The 26,126-nt window shown below is 43.4% G+C and overlaps 1 protein-coding gene across 1 annotated transcript in view; it reads right to left on the reverse strand.

Moving 5' to 3' along the window:
- GAN (gigaxonin) overlaps window positions 1–23,377 on the reverse strand; it is a 49,790-nt gene extending 26,413 nt beyond the window's left edge. Inside the window, exon 1 of the mRNA XM_032156343.2 lies at window positions 23,058–23,377. Within this exon, the coding sequence (XP_032012234.1) occupies window positions 23,058–23,224 (167 nt within the window). The 5' untranslated portion in view covers window positions 23,225–23,377. The remainder of the gene's footprint in view (window positions 1–23,057) is intronic.
- Window positions 23,378–26,126: the final 2,749 nt, after the last annotated feature.

Below are 26,126 nucleotides of genomic sequence, written 5' to 3' on the forward strand. Positions count from 1 at the left end.
CTTAGATTTCCCTTTTTTATCTAGAATTTTCTCATCTTGCGCTGTTTTTATCTCTGCCACATATAACTGAGAAGTCAATGGACTGTACTCAATGAGTAATGAATAATAATCATTTAAAAAGAGCTAAGCTAAAGGGTTGTAACTGATCATTTTTTCCTTGAGTGAGCCTATAAATCAATAGGCCTTTTCTATGTTCTCTGTCCCCACCTCAGGAGGCTACAGGATCACATATGTAAATTTGTTGGAAGTCATAATATTCTTTTTTATTATTACATGATGTCGATTTACAAACTCTCCTAGAAAATGCAGCAATCTTAAAATATCACCTTGACAATTTTATAACACCCTTAAAAATTAGAAACAATTGAAAGCATTATAAAAATGGATCTCAGGTGTTCAAATATAAATACCATGCATGTCACACTGTTTCCAGTTTTCTGTTTCTAGGGCAAGACATTTCCCCTTTCTGCCCCGTCTGCTGATCTGTAAACAGAAGAGATTAACGTGATTTGCAATCTCTTCCATCCCTGAACATTTCTTGACTGAGCTGCTGAAAGCAGCTACATAGAATTACTGCAGAGACTCAGCCCTGAGACCTACCCTAGTGAGTCCTAGAGGCTTAACTCTGGCCAAATCAATCAGTACTTGAGGATTTATAATATACTTCTTGCACATCATGTGGTCTAAGTTTATTTTTCTCCCAAGCACCCATCCTTTGGCCAAACTTTTTAAAACAATTTTCTGTTCTATTATAGTAGAGCAGAAAGTGAAACAATATTCATTTTACTTTTTTTTGACAATATGGAAAAAAGGACTTAAGAAAAGTCGTTGGCTACTAGCTAATAAAGAAGTTGGTATTATTCAAAGTTTTACATCCATGAAAGGGGTCTACAACTTGTAAGTAATTAAAATTGAGCCAAAGTCATCCACTGGGTACTTACAGTCCTCTTCTTGCTTCCAAATTGCTGGAAAAGTTCAGTGTGTCTAAATGTCACAAAAAACCACCCAGGTAATAGGCCTGGTCATTGTCTTCCAAGAATCATTTTAGATGTGACTGAGTGGGGTTTGACATAACAGCGATAGAGAATAAGTCTAAGTGACTTTTCTTCCCCTCTGATGTAAAAGCTTGTCTCCAATAAAAGCAAGGAAACATATTTAAATAGAACGCAAGAGAATGTAATGTTCACGAAGTCGAGATTTGCAGAAATTTGGGGGTGATTCATGGGCATTACTCATAATTTCAAATGAATCACGTCATCACGTCACCTTGGATTGTGTAGCTACCAGGAATGGACTCTGAGATATTTGAAGAGGGGCCTGTGTAGCCTCTTCATTTACCTGCTTATGCCAAACTAATAATTCACATTCCTGTGGGGAATTTGTTTCACAGATGCCCTCCAACTGCTTTTTTGTCTTCAGGAGCTCCTGAAAGCACATCAGAAATAGAACTTCAGGGAAGAGGATTTTTAGGGCAGTGAAACTACTCTGGGTGATACCGTAATAGTGGATCCAAGTCATGACACATTTGCCCAAACCCACAGAAGGCACAACACCAAGAGCGAACCCTGATGTCAACTACGATCTTTGAGTAACAACAATGTGCCAATATAGGTTCAGGAATTGTAACAAATGTATACCACCCTCGTGTGGGATACTGATCATGGGGGAGGCTGTGCATGGGTAGAGATGGGGGGTACAGGGGATATATTTGTACCTTCCTCTCAGTTTTGCTGTGAATGTAAAGTTTCTCTAAAAAACAAAACTTTTGGCATGGTGGCTCACACCTACAATCCCAACACTTTTGGAGGCTGAGGTGGGAGAATCACTTGATCCCAGGAGTTTGAGACCAGCCTGGACAACAGAGTGAGCACTCCTCTCTGAAAATAAAATAAAATTTAAAAAAATTAGCCAACTAGGGTGGTTTGCACACCTGTGGCCCTAGCTACTTAAGAGACTGAGGTGGGAGGATCGCTTGAGCCCAGGAGGTTGAGGCTGCAGTGAGCTGTGATCATGCCACTGCACTTTAGCCTGGGCAACAGAGTGAGACCCCATCTTGAAATAAATACATAAAAATAAAAAATAAAAGGATCTTTTTAGTACCCATTCAACTTAAATGAAATATCAATTTGCAGTTAATGTTTCCATCAACAGATGGCCTTGTCTCACACAAGCCTTTTACAGCCCACTTTTGTGGGTGGGAAAATACCAACCCCTATCTCACAGTTCCTGCCATCCAAGAATTCCATCTACATGGAAGAAGAGCATTTCGACAGATGTCTGAGACACGACCAGAGGTCTCAGACGGAAACCCAAGGAAGCCCGTCAGCAGGTAGTAGGGTGTGGAGTGGGTGCCAGGGGACTACAGGTGAGCTGCCCTCCATACAGCTCCATGAGCTATACAGGCTAACACCAAGGCACTCTTCCTACAGGATTTGTCCTGCTGGAAGCCATGTGAGAGGGGTGCTGAGGGGAGGAGACAGCAACAAGACACAGGATGGTCTTGGTGACCTGCCTGGGAACCGCCATCAGCCTCACACTGGTGCACTGAGAGCAAAGGGGATAAGGCAGGGGAAGGGCAGGAACCCGCATGGGGCACCCACCTCCTCTCACTGAGCTCAGAGCTGGACTCTTCAGGATTTCCTTTCAATTTCTCTCTATTCATTTCTCTCTGCCATCAATTCTTTTTACCTAGATTATGGTTTTTACTCACCATAAAAACTTTTTCCTCACACAGATCTTGGAATGACTCATCATTTGAATGGATTTTTTTTGTTTTGTTTTAAGACACAGTCTCATTCTGTTGCCAAAGCTGGACTGCAGTGGCGTGATCTTGGCTTACTGAAACCTCTAGCTCCCAGGTTCAAGCGATTCTCCTGCCTCAGCCTCCTGAGTAGCTGGGATTGCAAGCATGCGCCACAACACCTAGCTAATTTTTGTATTTTTAGTAGAGATGGGGTTTCACCATGTTGCCCAGGCTGGTCTTGAACTCCTGACCTCAGGTGATCTGCCCGCCTCAGCCTCCGAAAGTGCTGGGATTACAGGCGTGAGCCACTGTGCCCGGCCATTTGAATGGATTTTAAGCGTAGTTCCCCAGTTAGCCTTCTCAGAATGTTCCGGAGAGCTTTATAAAAAAACAGATTCCTAGGTTCCAAACTAGGCCAATTAAATCCAGTCCAAGCATACGCATGTTAAAAAAGTTCCCAGCTTGTCCTGACCTCCTCCCTGCTTGGAACACCCCCTCCCCCACCCCACAGTCACAGAGTTTAATCCTTCCCTAGATCCAGTTCTCTGCTCCAATAACACCTCCAAAGAGCAGCCACGGTACCCACCATGCCTAAAACAACAAGCCTCCAACCCCCTTCCCTTGCTTTATTTTTCCATAGAATTTAACACCATCTAATAAGATGCATTTGTTTAATGTCAATATCCATGAAAATAGTGACTTTGTGTTGTTTCCTGCTCTATCCCCATACCAAATAAAATGGTACTGAACGGGCACTTGATAAATATGAATCGACTTGATAAATGAGCACAGAGCCAGGTTAGAGAACCAGTGGATTTTAATATTGCAATATTGGTGACTATTCTCATGTGGTTCTGAAGTCAAATGACCACACTGTTTAGAATGGCATCACGAACCAGCTGAGTGGTTGTGAGCTTCTCCGCACTCCATCCTACTGGTTTGCCCTCAAATGAGAAGGGGATACTTTCTCTCCATATCAACCCAGGGTGTGCTGGACAGTCAGCAGTTCAATTCAATGCTCAAATGTTCCACTATCCACTGAATGTCCCCAGTGCAATAATCCGAATGGGAACTGGACTCTAGGGCTGGCTATAGGAGGAGGCTTTCATTTGGGAATAAACCTAGTTGCATGCCATCTCAGCCCGCTTCTCTGCTCTCTACTCAACATCACACGTGCCCTGCCTGGGAAGATTCAGAGATGCAATGTAGTGAAAAGTCAGGAAAGGTTTCAGGAAAATCAAGGATTTACTGTCCAGGTGTCTTCATCCCACCAACCAACAACACAGTAATGAAGGTGACGGAGACCCACCTTCACAACGGAGGCGCAGAAGCAACTCCCAGGAGGCCACAGCCACAGTCCTATCCTTCCCCGACAGCCTCCCTTCCCCCAACTATGCAACACAGGCAGATCCACAGAAACCTTTTCCACTCTCCTCTTGATATCACATCATCCACTTTGAAGAGGAAATATAATGTAGCACTTTGTATTTAGCTTTGCTCTGTGTAACCATGTCGAATTACATCTGTATCTGGAAGAAATATGAGAATCGCAATTATGTATCTTTGAGAGTCACGTGATTTGAACAAAGGAGAACTTTATCTCCAAGAAGGTTATGAACATGGCAAGTGTGAATTACAAATGAAATGGGAAGACAGTGCAATGAAACTTCTGCAGAGTGTGCATGTGTTTGGGAGATATGAAGCAGGGAAGACAGTACACACACAGCACCCCAGGATTGTGGACGTGCACAACTATAAGTAACAACTGCACCAGGCAGGAACCCAGCCATCCCTAGAGGGAGAGCTAAAAAGTGTAACCAAACCAGTGAAAACTGGATTGGTGGATAGGTGGTTTTGTTTTGTGTAGCTAGCCTCTTACTGTACCAGGTGAGATATTAGGTACTAAGTATGGATTCAGAAATAAGATCTCAACTAGTTGGTAGTCTCCACCCTTGAGCTGACAAACTTTTACTTCTAACCATAGACTTAATGTCAACAAAATGAAATGCTATGAATCACTTCTAGTTGGGATTTTAATCCAGTCATGTAAGCCTCTAGAGCATTATGTTTCATGATAGAAAGTACCCACTGTGTTCCATAAATCCTTTTCCCCCCAGGCTGCACATAGCCTGTTCCTCCCCAGTTGTCCCTAACTAGTAAACAGTACTATTTTCTACCCACCTGCTTAAGTCTAAAATTTCAGATCCCACCTAATGAACACAGAAGGACTGACCGGGTTATAAAATAGAAGTGGATACTAAAACTGGTGAATGCAGGTTAGTGAGGAATGGGATATTTACGTAATCTCAAAGTGTTGCTCCCACAAATTATTCATTATAAAGAGAAAAACAGATTAACCTAGTGGATTCCTTTTTTTTTTTTTTTTTGAGATGGAGTCTTGCTCTGTTGCCTAGGCTGGAGTGGAGTGGCATGATCTCGGCTCACTGCAACCTCCACCTCCTGAGTTCAAGCGATTCTCCTGCCTCAGCCTCCCAAGTAGCAGAGACTACAGGTGCATGCCACCTACCTGTCTAGTTTTTGTTTTGTATTTTTGGTAGAGATGGGGTTTTACCGTGTTAGCCAGGATGATCTTGATTTCCTGACCTTGTGATCTGCCCACCTCAGCCTCCCAAAGTGCTGGGATTATAGGCATGAGTCACTGAGCTTGGCCCTAAACCTAGTGGATACCTCTTAAATAATGTGATCAAAGTGAACAATACCAATGTTGGGACAAAATAACACCATGGCCTCCTGATATGATGCACTGAAGAGGACATGATATCACTTCTGTGGGGTTCTTGCCAAAAATGCACCCCACCCATCCAATCTAATCGTAAGAAACTAAACAAACCCAAGACAAGGGATATTCTATAAAATAACTGACCAGTACTCACCAGAAGAGCTATGGTCATGAAAAACAAGGAAAGACTGAGGAATCACCACAGATTGGAGACTAAGGAGACATGGCAGTTCCAAGCACTGTGGAGCAGGCATGTGCTATGTACAAGGGAAGGCAGAATCAGCTCTTGGCAGAGAGTGGTCACAGGAGGCTTCATAGAGGTGGCACCTGACTCAGGTTGGCTGAGCACTTGCAGGCATACTTGGAGGGAGAGCAAGTACAGAAGAGGGACAGCAAAAGCATTAGAGTAAAAGACTAGATCCCAGGTGTGCCAGTTGATCATACAAACTGGGTCATTCTAGTCACACCCAATTAAATCGGAGTCAAGGACCAGTGTAAAAAGCACTTAGGGCACATAGCTCCTGCTGCAAGAACTAACTTTTCCACAAGCCCAGCTGCTGAAACTGCCTGCTGCAACCCCACAGCCAGTCTGACCTGGTAGCTTGCTGAAATGACCTGCCAGGTCTCTGACTGGTTTACCCACCACCGTTGCTTGCCAGTTCCTGAAAGCTTCTCTAGCATCCATGAGCTTCTTTCTTTTTCTTTTTTTCTTCGAGACAGATTTTCCCTCTTGTTGCCCAGACTGAAGTGCTATGGCATCATCTCAGCTCACTGCAACCTCTGACTCCCAGGTTCAAGCGATTCTTCTGCCTCAGCCTTCCGAGTAGCTGGGATCACAGGCATGCGCCACCATGCCCAGTCATTTTGCATTTTTAGTAGAGACAGGTTTCTCCATGTTGGTCAGGCTGGTCTCAAACTCCCGATCTCAGGTGATCTGCCCACCTTGACCTCCCAAAGTGCTGGGATTACGGGCATCAGCCACCACGCCCGGCCTTCCAAGAGCTTTCTTTCACAGTATGTCCCAGCCTTCTCTTTGTTCTTCTGACATACTGAAGACCACCCAGTCTGGGCATATGGCCCAAAATGTAATTCTTGCTTCCCAAATAAACCGTTTTAAATTTAGAGATTTGCTCTATACTGTATATGACTTCAACAAAGAAATGAGAGAATGTAAGGAGTTTGGCAAAGCTAGAGAGCGGAGTGCAGCCATGTGTATGAGGGGACAGGGTGGGACGTGGGGAAGAGCCGTTCCTGAAGGACTTCTCACAAGCAAACTTGGACTTCGCCTTGAGGGAAATGGAGCTGCTCCTTAGGAATTTGGTTTTCTTTTTTTCACCTACTGATTTTGAAATAATTTTAGATTTTAAAAAAAATTTTTAAAAATTGTACTGAGTTCCTCTGCACCCTGCAATTATCCAAACTCAGATATTAATATTGTTACAGAACTACTAATTAAACTACATGCTTTATTCAAGTATCACCACTTTTCCCCCACAGTGTCCTTTCTCTGCTCTGGGATCCAATCCAGTCCCAACCTGCAGTTAGTTGTCACGTCTCTAATCGGTGACAGTTTGTCCTTCCTTCCTTTTCATGACTTTAACACTTTGACGTGCACTGGTCAATTATTTTGCATCTCGTTCCTCAACTTGGATTTGTCTTTCTTTTTTTGAGACATGGTCTCCGTTGCCCAGGGTAGAGTGCAGTGGTGCGAGCACAGCTCACTGCAGCCTCAAACTTCCGGGCTCAAGTGATCCTCCTCCCTCAGCCTTCTGAGTGGCTGGGACTACAGGTGTGCGCCACCATGCCTGGCTAATTTTTAAAGTTTTTGCAAAGATGGGGTCTTGCTATGTTACTCAGGTTGGTCTAGAATCCTGGGCTTAAGCAACCCTCCTGCTTTAGCCTCACACTTGCCAGGATTACAGGCGTGAACCACCATGCCTGCCTGTTTAATTTCTTATAATTCCACTGAGGTTATGCATTTTTAGCAGATACACTACAGAAACAATCTTGTACCACTGTCTGCATCATATCAGGCAGAAGATGATATTATTACGTCTTGTTCTAATGATGTTGACCGTGGTCACTTGGTTAAGGTGGTACCTCTTGGGTTTCTCCACGGTTAAGTCATAATTTTCCCCTTTGTAATTAATAAGTATATTCAAGGAGATAATTTCAGAATATATAAATACCTTTTTCTCCTCAAAATCTCACACTTTTTCTAGCCATCAGTAGATACTGTCTGCAACAATAACTGTGGTATTTCAATGATGATTTCTATCCTCTATTCCTTCTACATATATGAATTGAAATTCTTTTATAAGAAAGACCTGTCTCCTCTCCTCCATTTATTAGTTTATTCATCCATTCATTCACTTATCCATGCACAGACACATGGGTGTTTATCTTATTCTCTGGAGTAGAGCCCAATGTTATATTGTGATTTATTTTCTTGCTCACATTGCTGAAGTACTGGCCTCTGGGAGTCCCTTCTGGGTGGCTCCTGCGCCCTGCACAAAGCCTGTGTTCTGAGTTCCTCAGTGCTTTCTGGCACAGAATGCTCCAGCCTCTTGGTGTCTTCTTCCTGCCCCAGCACTGAATCAGCCATGTCTCTGGAGATATTAGAGTTTTAAACATTATCCAATTACATTCTAGAAACATCACTCTGGCGGCAGCAGGGTGGAGACTGACGGGGGCTGAGCAGGGAGGCAGACAGACCAGTAAGAGGTCCTGCCACAAGTCAGAACTGATGGAAGCTGGCACTTGAGGAGGGGCAGGGCCAGTGGCAATGGTGAAGAGAAGACAGATTCCAGAGATCTGAGAGGTAGAAACGAGAGGTCTGGGCATCAGTTAGATGCTGTGAATGAGGGAGGTGGTGGTATCTCTCCTGCCTCCTAGATTTCTCCTGGGGAATCTGGTAGTATACTAACCCACACAGTCAATGGAGGACACCCCACTGGCAGGGGGACGGAGCTACACTGACTGGGTTTAGAGTGGCCATGTAGAGGGCTTGGTATCAGTGGGTCTGGGGCTCAGGAAAGAGGTCAAGGCAGTAGCTTCTCTGGGGTAGATGAGATCACCGTGGGAGAGAGTACAGGGTAAGGATGGAATCCTATGCCTAATCAAGGTATAGGGACAGATGGGGAGGAGAGCCATAAAAGCAGGCTGTGGGGAACATGGGACAAAAGGTGCCAGAGAAGCCTGGAGAGACCAAGTATCAACAAAATGATCTGATAAACACAGCAGACAGGTCAAGACAAACACTTAAGTTTTCACTTGATTTGGCAATTATACATTGCAATTTTTTAAAGAACAGTTTTGATGGAGTGTTAAGACATGGGCCTAACTGCAGACTGAACAAAAACCAGGAGCTGAGACTGTGCACAATATAAAGAGATACTTTTCTTTCAAGAAGCCTGGTTGCAAGGTCAGGGAAATTATGCACTTGTTAGAAGAGGATGCAGAGTCTGTTTGCTTTTTTTCTTTTTTTCCAATATAAGTAGAGAGTTTATTTGGCCACATTTGAGGGCTGCAACCCAGGAACACTGATTCCAGTCGCCCTGAATGAATCTATGCTTCCTCTGTTTGCTTTTAACAGATGCGTTTATGCGACATTTGCACATCTCCTACATGCCAGGCATTGGAAAAGATGAGCAGACTTTTCTTCTGGGGCAAAGAAGCCAAGAGAGAAGGAAAAAAAAAAAATAGAGGAGAAGGAAGAGAATAAACAACAGGAGAAAAAGGGTGGGGGAACACGAGATGAGAGAGTCAGGGAGGACAGGCCTTGACTATCAATCTTTGCTCTACAGAAAATTGGCAAGTAAGTCATCATTAGGTCTAATTAGCATTTTAAACATGATCTTCAGAGTTAAAAGATTTTATGCCCAGATTTTTAAACAACTAATACTGTAGATGAAAGGGTGACAAATTACAACCTGCTGCCTGTTTAGCCATGGAGATAGAAATGGTTGTTATATTTTTAAAAGGTTGTTAAAACAAAAACAAAGAAGAATATGTGACCAAGACCACATGTGGCTTACAAAGCACAAAATTACTTCTAACCCTTCACAGAAAAAGTCTGCCAATCCCTGCTCTGAATATTTTTACAAGAGCAAACACACAACATTTTAAAATCCAGACTAACAATACGTGAAGTAACAATTTTTGAGAAATCATTTCCAAAAGTGATGAAGTAATGGTGACAGATCTAAAAAAAATGCTGATAGATCTAAAAAAAAAAAAAATAAGTAAGATACACATTGGTAGCGTCTTTATATAAGACAGTTTTCCTGGACAGTAACCTGGCTTCATATAACAAATAACAAATCTGTTTCTATCTTCAGACCTGGGATATAGTCTCCAAAGTAGGTTTACCTGTACTCACAAAAAATACAGAAAGAACCCAAACTCTTTTTCTGATTTGTTTATGGTGTCATCATTCAGAAGAAAAAACCCTGCAAATTAAATGACAAAAAGAATGACATTTCTGAAGCACAGAATATGAAATAATAATATGATGTAATAACAGCTATTAAAAATGACAACTATGGGCATTACATTGAGATATGAGAGAGATGTGAAATGAATTCAAGTAAAAACATGAACTGTAAATAATATGTAAATATAGATTTCAACTACTTCAGCTGTAACTATACATGAAGTACACTGTTCAGAACCAGAAATTGAGGGCAACATAAATTAAGCTCCAATGTAATTTCCCAATTTTTTGGGTGTATAGAATAGATTTTTAAAATTTAAATCTAGTTCAATTTTGAAAGTAAAGCAGTCAATAAAATTTATCTCTTAAAAGACAAGGTTTGAAAATGCATGTTAAAATTTTAAGAGTTCAAAGACGATTAAAACGATGATGCAGCAACTTGTGAAGCCAAGAAATTCTGCTTCAATGAAACAAGTCTGATTCCTTGTTCTGGTCACACCCTGACCTTTTGGAAAGGTACATAAAAGAAAGGCATTCGTGCCACAACCTGTCCAACAGTTCTAGATTTTCTACTTCGGTATTCTATTTCAGAGGCTATTAAGAGGCTCTTTCTGTGTAACCTTAAGACCCCCATGCAAATGAGCATCTCAAAAAAAAGCCCCTTCACTTTGGGGAGCACTCTTACAAGTTTCCCCTATCTAATTAAAAACTGGCTTATCTGGTTCCTTTTTGCTACAGTACACAAGCGGCACTTTAAATACTATAGGAGCTCCGTATTTCAGAAGCAAGTTCATGTTTCTACTCACTTTCCATTTTCTCTTTCCCAATGCAGAGAGTTACAAGGAAGATTTTATGCCTTCTCAAGGAAAGTAGGCCTCCTAAATAAATCCAAAAGGAAAGCAGGAACTTATGTGAATTTATTATTGTGTTTGTACTTGTCTTTTTTGTGTAGTTCAAACCGAAGCATTAAGTGAACGTTAAGAGACTGCCCCCTTTTTCCTTTTTTAGGAAAGGAGATAGTGTAGTAGGGGAAACAAAAACTACAGCCTCCAGCACACCCCTCCAGTTCCCTTTAATAAATGAGAGGCAGCTCCAGGATGAACTTCCCGTTAGCATCTTTAAGTTCCGTCTGAAAACCACCTTTTTGCTTCTGGCGCCTCCTTAATTTATAATCCACTGCTATAAACTTCTCCAAACAACTTGAAGCTGAAAATGCCTTCCAAAATGTTGTCAAGGAAATGAATGCTTCTCAATTAATTCTTTAGTCATGTTGGGACAAAACGCTCTCTCATCAGAGCTACTCTTTCTGAATAAAGAATTCGGTCTCTTCTTCTCTCAGCTTTCTTGGCATCAGAAATTGAATTCGTGGGAGCTGACCATGCCATCTAAAACAGTCCAAAATTAAGACTCTAAACTCTGGTGCAAAATGGTTGATTCTGTCCCTTTGCCCTACCCCACAAATGTATTCAGCTACATAGTAAAATGCTATGGCAGAAAGTTCAACCTTACTTGGAAGTAATATATTCAGCATCCTGAACTCTGAGCTTTTACTTTTTCGGCAGCACAGTCATGTAGCATCTAACAACGTTTCAGTCCGTGATGGACAGCATATACAACAGTGGTCCCATAAGATTATCATACCATATTTTTACTGTGGCTTTTCGATGTTTAGATACAAATATACTTACCGCTGTGTTATAACTGCCTACAGTGTTCAGTACAGTCACATGCTGTATAGGTCTGTGGCCTAGGAGCAACAGACTACACCAGATAGTCTAGGTGGGTAGTACAACCCTCTAGGTTGTACACTCTGTGATATTCGAACAATGACAAAATTGCCCAATGATGTATTTCTCAGAACGTATTGGTGTCATTAAGCAATGCTGACTGTACATACAGATCACAGCCAACTCAATTATCTTTTTTTTTCTTTTTGAGATGGAGTTTCACTTTTGTTGCCCAGGCTAGAGTGCAATGGCGCGATCTCAGCTCATCGCAACCTCTGCCACCCGGGTTCAAACAATTCTCCTGCCTCAGCCTCCCGAGTAGCTGGGATTACATACATGTGCCACCACGCCCGGCTAATTTTTTTTTTCTTTTGGATTTTTAGTAGAGATGGTGTTTCTCCACGTTGGTCAGGCTAGTCTCAAACTCCCGACCTCAGGTGATCTGCCCGCTTCGGCCTCCCAAAGTGGCTTGAGCCACGGCGCCCAGCCAACTCAATTATCTTACGTATGAAAGTTCTACTTACGGACTGAGTGCCCCTGGCCCTGGACATAAAAGATGATGGGCTTTAAAATTACCCAGTCCATATGTCTACTGGTTTTCCACACTAAATGAGGCGATGATGCACGCCTTGCTGAAGGCACACACCATGAACTAAAGGAGCCTGCTGGAGGGAATGATTACTTGGCAGAGTTGGAAAAATCTTACAGAGAAAGGGATAGTTGAACCAGGTCTTGAAGGATGAATATGAAATTATCTGCCAGGCAAGAGTAGGAAGTCAAGAAAGGCAGAGAGACAAGAAACACATGCAGAAAGCAAAACAATTTCATAGACAGGTGAAGTACTCTGCAGAGCTGTCAAGCACTAGAATGTAATTAAGGTGTTTAAATGTTAATTCAAATTCAACACATCTAAGACAGACTGTTATCTTCCCCACTTTCCCTAGGCAGCCAGGCTCAAAACATGTTATCTCTTCTTTTTTCTTCATTCTTAGTTCTCATGTTCAATTAGCATCCAGTTGATTTCCTCCCTAATTCTGGAGACCCACTGCCACCTTGGTGCCTAGGACACTGCCCCAGTGCGCTGCTCTCAATTGGTCTAGTAGCTCCATGGTCATCCCTTCCTGGTCCTGTAGATACACAGCAACTAAATACCTTCTTAAAGTAGGGCTTCAGCATAGTACTAGTCTTTAATGATTACCAACTGAAGATAAAGTAAAAATCTAAACCAATAACCTGGCATGCTAGAATATGTCTTACCTTCCTCCCAGCCACTGTTCCTATTCACTACCCTGAACACATGTATGATGTTCCTGCATTTAACCTTTGTTCTGCCTCAATGGCCCTGCTGTCCGCTTTCACCCACCCAACTCCTACTCATCCTCTCCAAGGCTTTGTTCAAATACCATTTCCTCCATATGTGTTCGCCCAGGTAGTTCTTCCCTTTGCAATTCCTACAGCTAGAAGTATCTGTAAAATTAAAATAGCTTTTGTTCTATACTTTGTTTTTTCACAACTAAGCTGTAAAACTTGAGAGTAAGCTCTGTATTTCACTAATCTTACTAAACTGTCCTGACTTTAATGCCCACTGTAAGTGTGATGAACATCATCTGTTGGTGACGATGAAGAAGCTGACAGCATGCCTGGGAGTCATCCCTGGCTGCAAGTCATCCCTGGTCTGCCCTTTTCCTCATCAACGTGTCCTGGTGCCAAATGCCTGTAATCCAGCTGCTGTGTCCGCCTCCACTGCCAAACCCTGGCCCAGGGCATCCCACTTACCATCTGAACAACTGCAGCACCTGCTGAAATGGCTGCTGGTTCCACTCTTGGCTTTTATAGAGCACACCCAGCAGCACTGCATTGGAGTGACTTTAAAACAATATACAAACAAGATGCTATATTCCTCTTTTAAAATATATCACTGCCCATCCATAGCCCCTAAGATAAAGCCTAAACTCTCTATCAGACTCAACTATGCCATAAATTGCTTTTTTGTCCCTTTCTCATACCCTATCACCTCCCCAGCCAGCTCCCAATACACAGCATGGCAGCAGAAATTTCATCTACTTTGGAAGCAGTCTAAACACCAGCTCTAACTCAGGGACCACAGGCCTTCCCAGCCTCTAATATGTTGTCGATGCCATCCCACCCTTTGCTCACCATCTCCAGGTATGCGGTGTTCTGTTCCCAGAGAGGCCTGACCTGGTCCTGGTGCCACCCCTGGTCCTGGTGCCTCCCCCTGCTCTTCTCATGCCTAGGTCTCCTCCTCCCTCAGATCTCAGTTTCAATGGCACCACCTCGGAGCAGGGATCCCGTCACCCAGGCCACAGCAGCAGCCATGCCCATCCTATGTGGACTTCCTTCGGCAAACTCATATGGCTCTGTAATTAGACCTCTTTACTGCTCACCTCCCCAGGTAGCCCCCATGGATGCTGGCACCCCGTCTAGAAAGGTCAATGAACAAACGGGCATATTAGAGAGGCTTAGCCAAGAACTGATGTTCTCTACTTAAAGAAAGTCGTTTCTGTAAATGGGATTAATTGGGGTAACACTATAATAATAAATGGTCAAATCAGCCAATTAAATTCTTTTAGGGCAGACTATCAGAAGTTTCTACTCTGATAAAACACAGCAAATCTATTCTCTGCTCATTCCTGAGATTCTGAAACTACCCATAACACAAGGATGTTGTAAAAAAACACTAAGTGAAATAAAAAATAATCTTTAAATCTTTAGTTTTATGTTTATTTTCTTCTCCAGCCCCACAGAGACAGAAAAAAAAAATAGACTGACATAGGTCTCCACATACTGTGTTAGTTTTGATACTCTTTGTGGGAGACCACTGAATACAATGCTCCAATGGCAGGCAGAACAAGAGGACGCAGTCCCGGAGGGCGCAATCCTCTGTAAATGACTGAAATGGAGGCTCCAGGAGGACAGTGGCCTTGCCAGTTGGTTGCCACCATCTTGCTAGTACACAGCTGCTGTTGACATGTCCTGAGTTATCTCCTGTGTATGTGTTGAACGACTAAACCTGTAATCAACTCCCTAAACAACACCCTAATTACACAGAAGGTCCCTTTACTGTGAAATATATCTGTGAAGAAACAATACACAGTATATCTCAATAACTTTAGACAATGCCAATTCTTGAACTGTAATCTATTATTGGTAAACACAACCCCACAGCATATGGGTTAAGGCAGTGACGACATTTCTTAAGAATGTCCCAAGACTTATGATGACGGTGAATATTTTCATAACCCCTTTTCTGATCACTATGAAAGAAGCCTGTAAATAAAGGAAATGGTAACCTCTTTTGCTCATGCACCCCACTCAGGGGGTGATAAAAATGAGATGTCTATTCCTTTCCTACCAACAGCAGGGGTTGTAATTTTTAGGCGGAGAACAAAGTTGATAGCTTTGGTGGCGCAAGACAGTAGCTGTTAAGGAGGCCAAGGAGAACAAACCAACCCACCAAAAACCCCGAGACAAGTCTCTTATCTGTTATTGTAAGTGTCGAATCCCTGTACCAACTTTCATGTAAGGAAGAGAAGCTAGAAGTTGTGGGAAACTATTCCTTTGACTAACCAAATGGAAGACTATACAATTAACCAATGGGTCCTGCTGGCCTCCGGCTCCATCACTGAAGTAGACTGGCGGCTGCGGCATGGAGAGGAGAATGGCAAACACGAATATCAGGGACTTTTCTAAGGATTTTCATTGTCCTTCAAAATCCCACTGTCCTTAAACTTCTGGCTTCATTTCTAGTGAATGTTCTCTGTGGGTTAGAAAAGACTCATATCAAACTCACAGCCTAAATGTGAGGTTTCAGTGTGAAGTTTCTTACAATTCAGGGACTGATCAATATAAACAATTTAAGTGACAAAAGTGCAAATATTTTGAGCTCAGTAATACTAAACCATTTACTATTATTCAGAGGTGTAGGCAATTGGTTACTGATGAATGCTAATAGGACCATAAAACTATGTTTCAAAATATATCTACTCATATTAATATGTTACCATAAAAATCACAAGCATCAAATGGTCTTTAAAATTGTTCTTAAAAACATAAACACTTTGTAGTTGAGAGAACCACAAAATATCTACGACCAAAAACATACATTTAAGTTTCTACAAAAACTCAAATCCAAAAAAACCCCAAAGATATTTAATTGGTCTATATTCCATTATTCAACAGTCAACTTTAAAAACTAGTCCTCCTATCTTCCATTTATGATACACATTGGCCCTCTAGGCCTTCCTCTACTGAAATGGAGGCTCCAGAAGGGCAAAGGCCTTGCCAGTTGGTTGCCACCATCTTGCTAGTACCTAGCCACTGCTGAGATGTCTTATCTCCTGTGCATGTGGTGAACACTGGAGATAACTAACAAAATATTTCACCAAGATCTTATTTTCCCTAAGTATTCCATTTTTCTAACTTATTTGAACAGAGGAAAAGTCCAAATCCCTTCACTATAATAGCAAATGGCAAAGTACTACATATTTCTATTTTGTAGTATTTCTGTAATAATTTTATAAGAAATTAGGGCATTCACCATTTATTCCCAGGGAGAAATGGATGCAGCAAACATCTGACCATCATTCTATGGCTAAGTCACTCTTTGGCCCTAAGTACTTAGGAAGATGATTTAACTCTGCTCTTCCGAGCACCAGGATCAGGAACTCTGGCAGAGTGTCGGGCCATCTAGATGGACATAGAATCTTTATCCTCCACAGAGCCAGAGCTGCCACCTTTACCTGAGCCTTTGATTTCCTTCCTTCTTTGGATTCATTGCGGTTTAGGAGGAAGAGAACCCATGGGAAGCACTCAAATGCAAGGTCGCAACCATAGCCTGCCACTTGTCACACCCCACACCCCCGCATCTCCACCCTTAACCCAGAATTCAAACTCACAAATCATTCATTTATATTACAGCTTTAGTACACAAAATGATAGTCTAGTGTCTTTCAGAAGGATGATGCAACCCTGTGAAGAACTTACTGCATGGCACTCATAGACCAAATGAACCCTTATTTGTCCTAATTATGTTTTCCTTACAAATTATAAATAGATTTTAAGTCCCACTTTGATATCGTAAGAACTCGTTAACACTTTAAACAATGGATAAGGCAGTTTTGAAAACTGGATGCTTAGTCTATATCATCCAAATATAAATCCTAAGGAACCAGAGTTTCTATGTGGAAGAGCATTTTACTTCATTCCTAAATTATATAACAAAAACTAATTTAAGAACATTGAAGGAAACGTCACAGGAGAAAATGCAAACTATACGAAGAGGCAGAAGCAAAAACAGTATAGGTAAAAGAGTGAGGACTTACCTACTAGAGAAATTAACCAGAGCTAGGTTTTACTTCTATGACATCACTATTACTCATAATAACAATCCTCGGGAAAGTTCTATGATAAATCTGAACACCCCACACTTCCCTTTATGCTAGAGTCACTAGTCTAACAAGCATTTTATTGGTTTGTTTCATCATTTGAAACCTCCCAAAAACCTCTCCAGAATTAGAACATCTAGTGCTACTAATAGTGGCAACCACTGTGTTATATAAAATAAACAAATATCTTTAAACTGACGTGAGTAATCTGCGTTAAACTGAAATTTACAAGTGCTTAGTTTCCTTACAGGCCTGGATAAAACATGTCTTTGATCTTCTGAAACTGAACATAGTTATTATCACTTTTGAAAAACTCAGTAAGACTAGGGTTTAATCAAACAAGGTTGTGATTACAAAAAAGAAAAAAGGAAAAAAAAAAGAAAAGGAAAATCATTGAGAACCATTTAACTATCAAGACCTTCTGGACAAATTTCATCTTCTGAGCACTTGTTAGGAACGCCTTATAGTAAGTCGATAAAAACAAAGTCTAGATCCCTTAAAAAAGACTCGGGCCCAGCTTATTTTCCATCACCATAAGAGTACAAGGAATAGGTAATGTCAATTTGATTTAAAGAGCGCTCAGGATTTGAAAAGACTCTCAGAAACTGGAGCTTCTAACCGAACCCCTGAGCACTACGAAACTTCACAGCCTACAACCACTATTCAAGATCCTTATGACAATCATTCGGGAGCTGCTATGGAAGACTATAAACTCGAAGCACAAGTGGAGAAAAGATTATGAAAATATTGTAAAGAAAGCAAAACATTATTAACCGAGCATTACTGGGAAATCACTTTGCTTCACAGCCAGACTCTCATTACCAGGGAACACTTAGTGGATGCTGCTGCCTCGGGAGTGTATTCTCAGCATTAACAGGGAAGCAAAGAACCTAATAAGAGGCTATGCAGTTATTCACTAAATTAATCAAAAAAAGTAAAGTAGGGATGAAAAGCAGGCTCTCCACACACCACACAGTACTCACGGACTTTAGTGCCCATGTGACATTAAATTACAGTGTTTTAGATATTCAAAAAATAATGTCTACGTTACTATGAAACCTGGACCTCCTACAGAGATCATATTAGTCTCCTTAAGTAGTTTCATCAGCATCATCTATGAGTCAAACTTTATATTTAAATGGCAAAACAGGCTCATCAATAATTAGGCCTTGGAACATATCCAGATTAACAGCATAAAATAAATGCTTGTTGTGATACAACTCTACAGGCCTGGATTTATACAACAGAATACCCAATAAAGTCCTGTATGACAGGGGAAGGGAAATGCTTTAACATTAACATAAAACAAAACTTTAACTGATACAATAAAGCTATAAAAACAGAAACAGGTCCTCCTCCTCACAACACATACACACGAGGCAAAACAAAAATAGCATAGAGCTACATAACTTAGACTTAAAGGGGATTTGCTGTCCATGTAGCCCAACCACCTCACTTCACAGACAAGGAAGCTAGAGCCCAGAAAAGTTGCTCATGATGACCTAGGCTGCATTTGAGGCCCTATGTCTCATTCTGTCCTCACTAGACCTGCCTTCTCTCAAAAAATAAGGCGGGGGGGTGGGGGGAGGAAAAGCCACTTACGTTCTTAGCTGACTCATGAAAAGATCTAAAAATCTTAGGAATCTTTTTTTCATTTTATCTCCAGGACTGAGAGCTAAACAAACTTTTGTTGCAATAGGTCTCCAGAGAACCCTGAATTTTACAAGTGAACACAGGACTGGAAACCTGTACACAGCCACCATAATGTCACTGCAGAAGCACATAGCAGTTCATTTTCAAATCCTTTTCATATACATTACTCACCAAGAACCACAGCTCAGGAGAGAAATGGGTCTGAACTTTGCATCAGATCAATGGGACTGTGCCAGAATAGGAAGAGCCTCAGACATGAAGCAGAGCAAACTGTAATATTCCAAAGAAAAATAAATTTCCTGCAAGCCCCAGGGAGCTTTCCCCAGAAGGTCTCAGAGTTGCTGAGAAAGAAAAGGCTCTGTGGGTGCTTATGACTATGAATTCAGTTTTGCCATTCTTATAAAGGTTGTTAGCTATATATATATATATATATTTTTTTTTTTTTTTTTTTTTTTTTTTTTTAAAAAATAGGGTTCCCCTTTTCTCCTTGGGACGCTGCACTGCAGTGGTAGTGATAGCTCACTGCATCCTGGAACTCCCGGGGTCAAGGGATCCTCCCGCCTCAGCCTCCCGAAGTGCTGTAATTACAGCCATGAGCCACTGTGCCCAGCCTGTCAACTACTTTTAGGTTTAGTTTCCCCAACAAACCAAAGAGAAAATTTCACCTAGGAACCAAAGGGAGGAAAAGCTTTGGGAAAGGAGCATGCTGGGAAAGGGGCATGCACGCCATTTACTGAGCTGAGGGACCGCAGGAGGCCCTGCCTCCTTCCTGGAGCAGCTGCACCCTAGGGCTGCATGACACATGCTCTCTCTACATAACCCGGGAATGCCAGTCCTCTCTGAGCTGATCATGAGGGTGTGCTGCCAAAGTTCAGTTTTCTGGCTTTTTCCTTTTATATTTAAAATATTTCTAATATGGTATGATTGCTAAGGGTGTCAGTAGGAAAAACAAGAGCTAGACCAAAGATAAAGCAGAGTAAAAGATTAAACAATAAGTCAAGAGACTTTTCTATATTAAGTAGAAAGTATGCCAAACAAGTTACTTTAATTCCCAGTGTGACAGAGTTGGACTGGCTCCCTTTGTTGGGCACATCGTAAACAAAAGACAATACTGCTCCCATTTTTCATATACATGATTTATTATTGTACAGACTGGGTCTCAGTATTGCCCAGGCTAGTCTTGAACTCCTGGCCTCAAATGATCCTCCCACCTCCACCTCTCACAGTGCTAGGATTACAGGTGTGAGCAACCATGCCAGGCCATAACATTGCTTCTAAACCACAGAATCACACAACCACTTATGACAGTTACCAACACTAGGCCAAACACAGACAATAGACAAAATCAGTATTTTATAAAACTTCAGAGATTACCAAACTTTTGAACATCCAATTCACAGATTAATGATATCACAGATTTAAATGCTTAAGTTTCAAAAGGGAAAGATAAGAAACATCAAGTTCTAGAATACATAAATACATTTTGTTACAATATAATTCTCTAAAGTGCTATTCAAACAAAACAAATACATTATAAAAGCCCACTATTACTGGTATTAAAATTACCAGTAAAAATAAAAAATTAACAAATTTCTTTCTAGTTAGTGATACAGATTCATCAAATTACTTTGAAACAGCTTTGAAATTGATAATTAAAAAAAAAATCCCAAGACACTCTATCACTTCAATAGCCAAATAAACTTAAAGCAATTAATCTGTCACTGCTGAAACACATATTGACTGATTCATGATTATCCACAAAATGTAAAAAAAAATTCTGCCTTGCCTTTAAAGATGATTGAAAATGGAAACCAAAATGAGACAGTATGTAAAAGTGCTTGATAAACAATTTAATTATAAGATATTGTAAGCCAGCTAACAGTAGAGTTTACACAAAGAGAACAGTGAAACACAAGTAATGCTCTAACGTGGTAGGGTAAGAGTAGGAAGGAGGCTAGGCGCAATTAATTTGGAGTCTAATCCTAGTTCAACCATTAAGTACTAATAACCTCATAACAGAAGTCACTAATGTCCACTGAGCCCCTATTATTTAGAAAGCGAAAGAACCGGACTAGAGATATTTCCTAATTCAACGGGTACTACCTTTGAAGACATAGGAACAGACCTATGAGGTGTCAAAACACTATTACATATTTCTTCACAGGTGTGATTAAATGAGAAGACTCATTTTTATCCCTCATTCATCAGATTAGTGAGCTGAAGCCTTGTCATCTATCAGCAACTCACAGCTAATATGAGTAAAAGCTGGAAGCATAAAACCGGTCTTCAAACTCTGAATCCAGTGCGTTTCTCAATTAGGTATAATTGCGTGTCTGTCTACTACGAAAATGTAATGGAGCCAATTTTCTAACGTCCAAATTTGCCATGGTAGAAAGAAAGGCAGTCTTTCATTCAACACATTAACTGATAGGCATTGTTCTTTCTGGGTGCAAAGAGTAAAGCAGTGAATAAAAGAAAACGCCGCCAGGCGCCGTGCCTCACGCCTGTAATCCCAGCACTTTGGGAGGCCGAGGCGGGCAGATCACGAGGTAAGGAGTACGAGACCAGCCTGGCCAACATGGTAAAACCTCGTCTCTACTAAAAATACAAAAATTATCCGGGCTCGGTGGTGGGCGCTTGTAATCCCAACTACTCGGGAGGCTGAGGCAGAAGAATCGCTTGAAAACTGGAAGGCGGAGGTTGCAGTGCGCCGAGATCACGCCACTGCACTCCAGCCTGGGCTAAAGAGTGAAACTCCGTCTCAAAAAAAAAACAAAACAAAACACCATGACCTCACTGAGCTCACACTGTGGTTGGGAAAGACCACCAAAGTAAATGTGTAAAATATGGGGTACATCATAGTGTTAAGTGCTACGGAGAAAAATGAACAAGGATAGCAAGCAAGGATTCGGCGATTTGCAATTTACTTCTTTTAAGCCAAACGGATGCCATTTAAAGAACTATAACAATAATGCATCTAAAGTAGTTTTCTTCAGCACTTTCCCCAACAGGGAAGACTTTGGTCTGCTGACTCCAATTTGAGATGGGTTGCTCAAACCTCGGAACTGCCAGCTAGAAGCTGTCTGTCATATTAGCAATCCAAATTGTGTACTAACGATGATACCCCAGCCCCTACTGCTGCCCCGCGCCCCCCCCCCCCCCCCTCCACACACCCCACCGCCAAAGAGCTCAAATGGATTTACAAAACAAATCCAGGAGAAACCAGAAGTTAAAAGAGCACTTCGACTGCTTCTAAGTTAGCACAAATGTCTCCCCAACGCAAAGGTTAAAGTGTAGCGTGTGTGGTGGTTTTGCTGGGACAAAGCGCAAAGAATACACATCATTTTCCTTTTTCTGACCCGTCAATTGTAGTGATATTCTCTACCACTAGCCTATATTTAACCAGCTTACTGGGCAGTTTCTCCAGTTTTTAGCATTCCCCCCTTCCCTTTTATTAAAACAGCAACCTAGTTTGCAAGAAGGTTGCTAAAAGAAAAAACAGCCTCCTGCAAGATCTGATACACTTGTATAAGCACTGTCTTATTAACCTTTTAATTAACCTGGTTAGTTGAGCTGGCAAATCAGGTTAAGCTTTGCTGTACGAAAGCATTAAAATGCCCTTAGTCGCAAGGCTCTCACGGTCCTCGGGTTGTAACAGCATCCTGAGAATTCGCTACAGTTTACTTCAACGCGTAACTCTTCTTTTAAGCAGTCACCAGAATGGAGCAGAAAAGACACGTTTGGCAAGGAGAAAAATTTCGCCCGCAGGTTCGGACTACCAACCCAAGGAGAACATCCAAAGGGTTTTCTCTGCCCGCACCCCGCGAGGCGCTGTCTGTCCGGCCTCCCAGCGGGCAGGGCGCTCCCCGCCGGGTTGGCGGCGCCAGCCCAGCCCCCGCGCGTGGATTCAGAGGCGAGCGGCTGGCGAACTTCAGCGGGGAACGCGGGCCCGGCCTGGGCGAGGAGGTGACTCTTCCCCGGCGCGGCCTCGCCCAGCTCGCAGGTGCGGGTCCTGGCCGGCCCAGGACGGTGTCTGGGGGCCTCAGGGTCTCCGAGGCCGGGCGCTCGCCGCGGCGGTGGGAACCGGGAGGGATAGGACGGGGGATCGCGGCCCGGGTCCGCAGACAACTCCGAGGGACGCGGGGGTCCCGTGGGGAGCGCGGGCCTGGAAGCCACAGAGGCCGCCCGGGGGACGCGGTCAGCGCGTGCCGGGAGGGACGCCGCGCCAACGGTGACGCGGGGACCCCGGCGCCAGGGACAGGGGACAGGGTCTGGGGGCCACGCCCGGCCCGGCCGCCCCGCCTCCGGCCCCGGGCAGCACCGCCGCACCCGCCCGCCGTAGCCCCCTCCCCACCTGATGTAGGGGCTGGCCGCCGCCAGGATGTTCTTCTGCACCGGGATCTCCTCCCCGTCGAGGACTAGGTGCGCGTCGCAGAAGCGAGACTCCTCGCGGAAAGAGCTGAGCGCTCGCAGCAGACGCGCGGCGTGCTGAGGGTCAGACACGGCACTGCCCTCAGCCATCGCGGCGCCCGCTCCTCTGCCGGCGGGTCCGGCTCCCGACACCGCCCGGCCGGACCCTTCGAGCCGCCCGAGTCCCGCGCGCGCGCGCCCGCCCGGCCCGGCTCTCTGCGCTCTGAACAGAAGCTGGAGCCCCCGGAACGTGCCTGTGCCATCCGCGGCGCGCTGGCCCGGCGCCTTTAAGAAGCCGCGTCATGAAGTCATTTCTCCGCGACGCCCCCGCACCGTCGCTCCCCGCCCTCTCCCCTCCGCTGCTGGAGGCGGCCAATCAGAAGCCTCCTTCCTGCGCCCTCCTGACCAGCTCCGGCTGGGTGCAGCGGAAGGTGTATGCGGATGAGATAGGTCGCTGCTGCGATGGAGGGATGTGCGGGCGGGTTAGGATTCTGTGGTTAAGCCTGTGGCCTCTGGAGCCGCGAGTTTGAATCCTGGTTGCAGCTCTTCCACTTACTAGCTGTGTGGCCATGGGTAAGGTGCCCATCCTCAGTTTTTCCTTCTGCAGAATGAAAGCGAATTCTTAGTGTTGTTCTGGACTCATGAGATGATGTTTGGAAGTAGGGGCGCAGTCGCTGTAGCTTGCTTTATTTATGAGAGAAAAGGAGCTGCCCAGGTGAGAGCACAAAAACCCGAGAAAACAGACCCGGAAAAGATGGTTTTGGTTGCGGGCTAGGAAGGAGACGTAGCAGATGAAGCTGGGGAAGTCCGAAGGAAGCCTTAAATTTTGCAGGGCCTCCTTGGTGTGGGAAGGAGTTTGGTTTCTACAGGGGTGAAGAACCATGGAAGTACCGTATTTAGCAGGGGGTTTTGTGCAGATAACTCAGCTCCTGCGTGGAGAATAAGGCGGGGATGGATGTGCTAAAGGCAGATCGATGCTTAGGTGTTGCAGGACTTGAGAGAGGGAATGGGCACCTGGATGAAAGGGTGATGGGGGAGGGTGGACATACTGGATTGTTTTAAAAGAAATTATGAGGGAGAGGAAGTCAAAGATAAATATTCTGGTTGAGAAACTGCATGTTTTTACCTTTAAGGGAGAGCTAGGAAATGCTGAAGGGGTGGGCAGTAGAGAGGCAGATGTTTAGATTCAGACAGGCTCCCAACCCAGTGAAGATCAAAGCTGTGACAGAAAGGATCGCGGGATCAGCTCAGCGGGCAGGCCAAGCCCCACAGTATCTGAAGTTTCCCTGGAGGTTGCTCAGGGCACGTGGGAGTGTGGAATGTAGCTACCATTTTGTGCAAACGTTAGATACTCCATAAGCCTCTAAAAAATTAGCAATTTTATGAGGAATCCGGATCATTAGAATTGTGGCCAGCATTCCAGTCAACACAGGATGGAATTTTCACTGAAGCAGTCCAGTCTTGTCCTTCAACCAGCGGAAAGGCTCCAATAAAGTCTTGGGTATTTACCCTGAACCAGCCAAGGCTTTGGAGTCACTGGCAGGAATCCGAGTATCTAACTGTTTTCAGGGCAGAAGAATAGATGGGGAGGGGACGGCTGTGGAAGACACATGCATTTCCACTTCCTTCTATAAATGCAGCTCAGAGTTCCCAGATGAAACGATAAAGATGTCTAGGATTTGCTTCAAAACAAAACAAAGGGATGGGGAAGCAGATGGGAGTGTAGATGAGTTAAAAGTGGCCACAAGTTACTAATTGTTAAAGCCGCGTAATGGGGATGCGGAGATTCGTTGTACTGTCTCTATATTATGAATGTTTAATGGGGATGTGGAGATTCGTTGTACTGTTTCTATATTTTTGTGGATGTTGAAAAATATTTTCTTTTTCTTTCCTTTTTTTTTTTTGAGATGGAGTCTCGCTCTATTGCCCAGGCTGGAGTGCAGTGGTGCAATCTCTGCTCACTGTGACCTCCGCCTCCCATGTTCAAGTGGGTCTCCTGCCTCAGCCTCCCAAGTAGCTGGGACTACAGGTGTGTGCCACCATGCCTGGCTAATTTTTGTATCTTTAGTAGAGATGGGGTTTTACTATATTGGCCAGGCTGGTCTCAAACTCCTGACCTTGTGATCCGCCCACCTTGGCCTCCCAAAGTGCTGGAATTACAGGCAGGAGCCACCACATCTGGCCGAAAAATATATTTAAAAAGGTAAGAAACACACAAGACAAGCAGCTCGGACTTATCTTCTCCGTGATACCTGCCCAGTATCCCTGGGAGCAGCTGACATTCCTTTCTCCAAGCAGTTGCTGTATTTTGAACATTGCTGCAGCAAGAAACTTTTGATAATGGGTTTATTTATCCATGTCACCTGCTATACTATGTTTATTGTAGCTCAGCATGATTTCCAGGTGCCAAGCACAGTACTTGGTGCGTAATAGTGCTAACTGAATGTTGGATGGATGGAGGGATTAAAAAAAAAAGAAAAACACCTGAATATCAGAGACTTAATAAATGTTTCTTGGGAGGCCGAGGTGGGTGGATCACGAGGTCAGAAGTTCGAGACCAGCTGGCCAACATGGTAAAACGCCGTCTCTACTAAAAATACAAAAATTAGCCAGGCGTGGTGGCGGGCACCTGTAATTCCCCACTGCTCAGGAGGCTGAGGCAGGAGAATCGCTTGAGCCCGGGAGACAGAGGTTGCAGTGAGCCGAGATCGCGCCATTGCACTCCAGCCTGGGTGACAGAGCAAGACTCTGTCTCAAAAAAATAAAACATAAAATAAATGTTTTCTGAACTGTATTCTCTGTCTGTTCTTAGTTAATTTGTATTTGCCATTTTTAAGGTCAAAAACCAGGGAGAGTTCTCTACACAATGTAGATATTTGATAAGTACTTATTAATTCCTTGGTGTGCTAGTCTATTCTTTAAATATCAGAGGTTCCAAAACAAAGAGCTTCAATAATAGGATCACAGTCAGGTAACCAATTATCCGAGTAGGAAGGCTGCCTTAGTTGAAGTA

The sequence above is a fragment of the Hylobates moloch genome, unplaced genomic scaffold, assembly GCF_009828535.3.
Source record: "Hylobates moloch isolate HMO894 unplaced genomic scaffold, HMol_V3 SCAFFOLD_6, whole genome shotgun sequence".
Taxonomy (NCBI): domain Eukaryota; kingdom Metazoa; phylum Chordata; class Mammalia; order Primates; family Hylobatidae; genus Hylobates; species Hylobates moloch.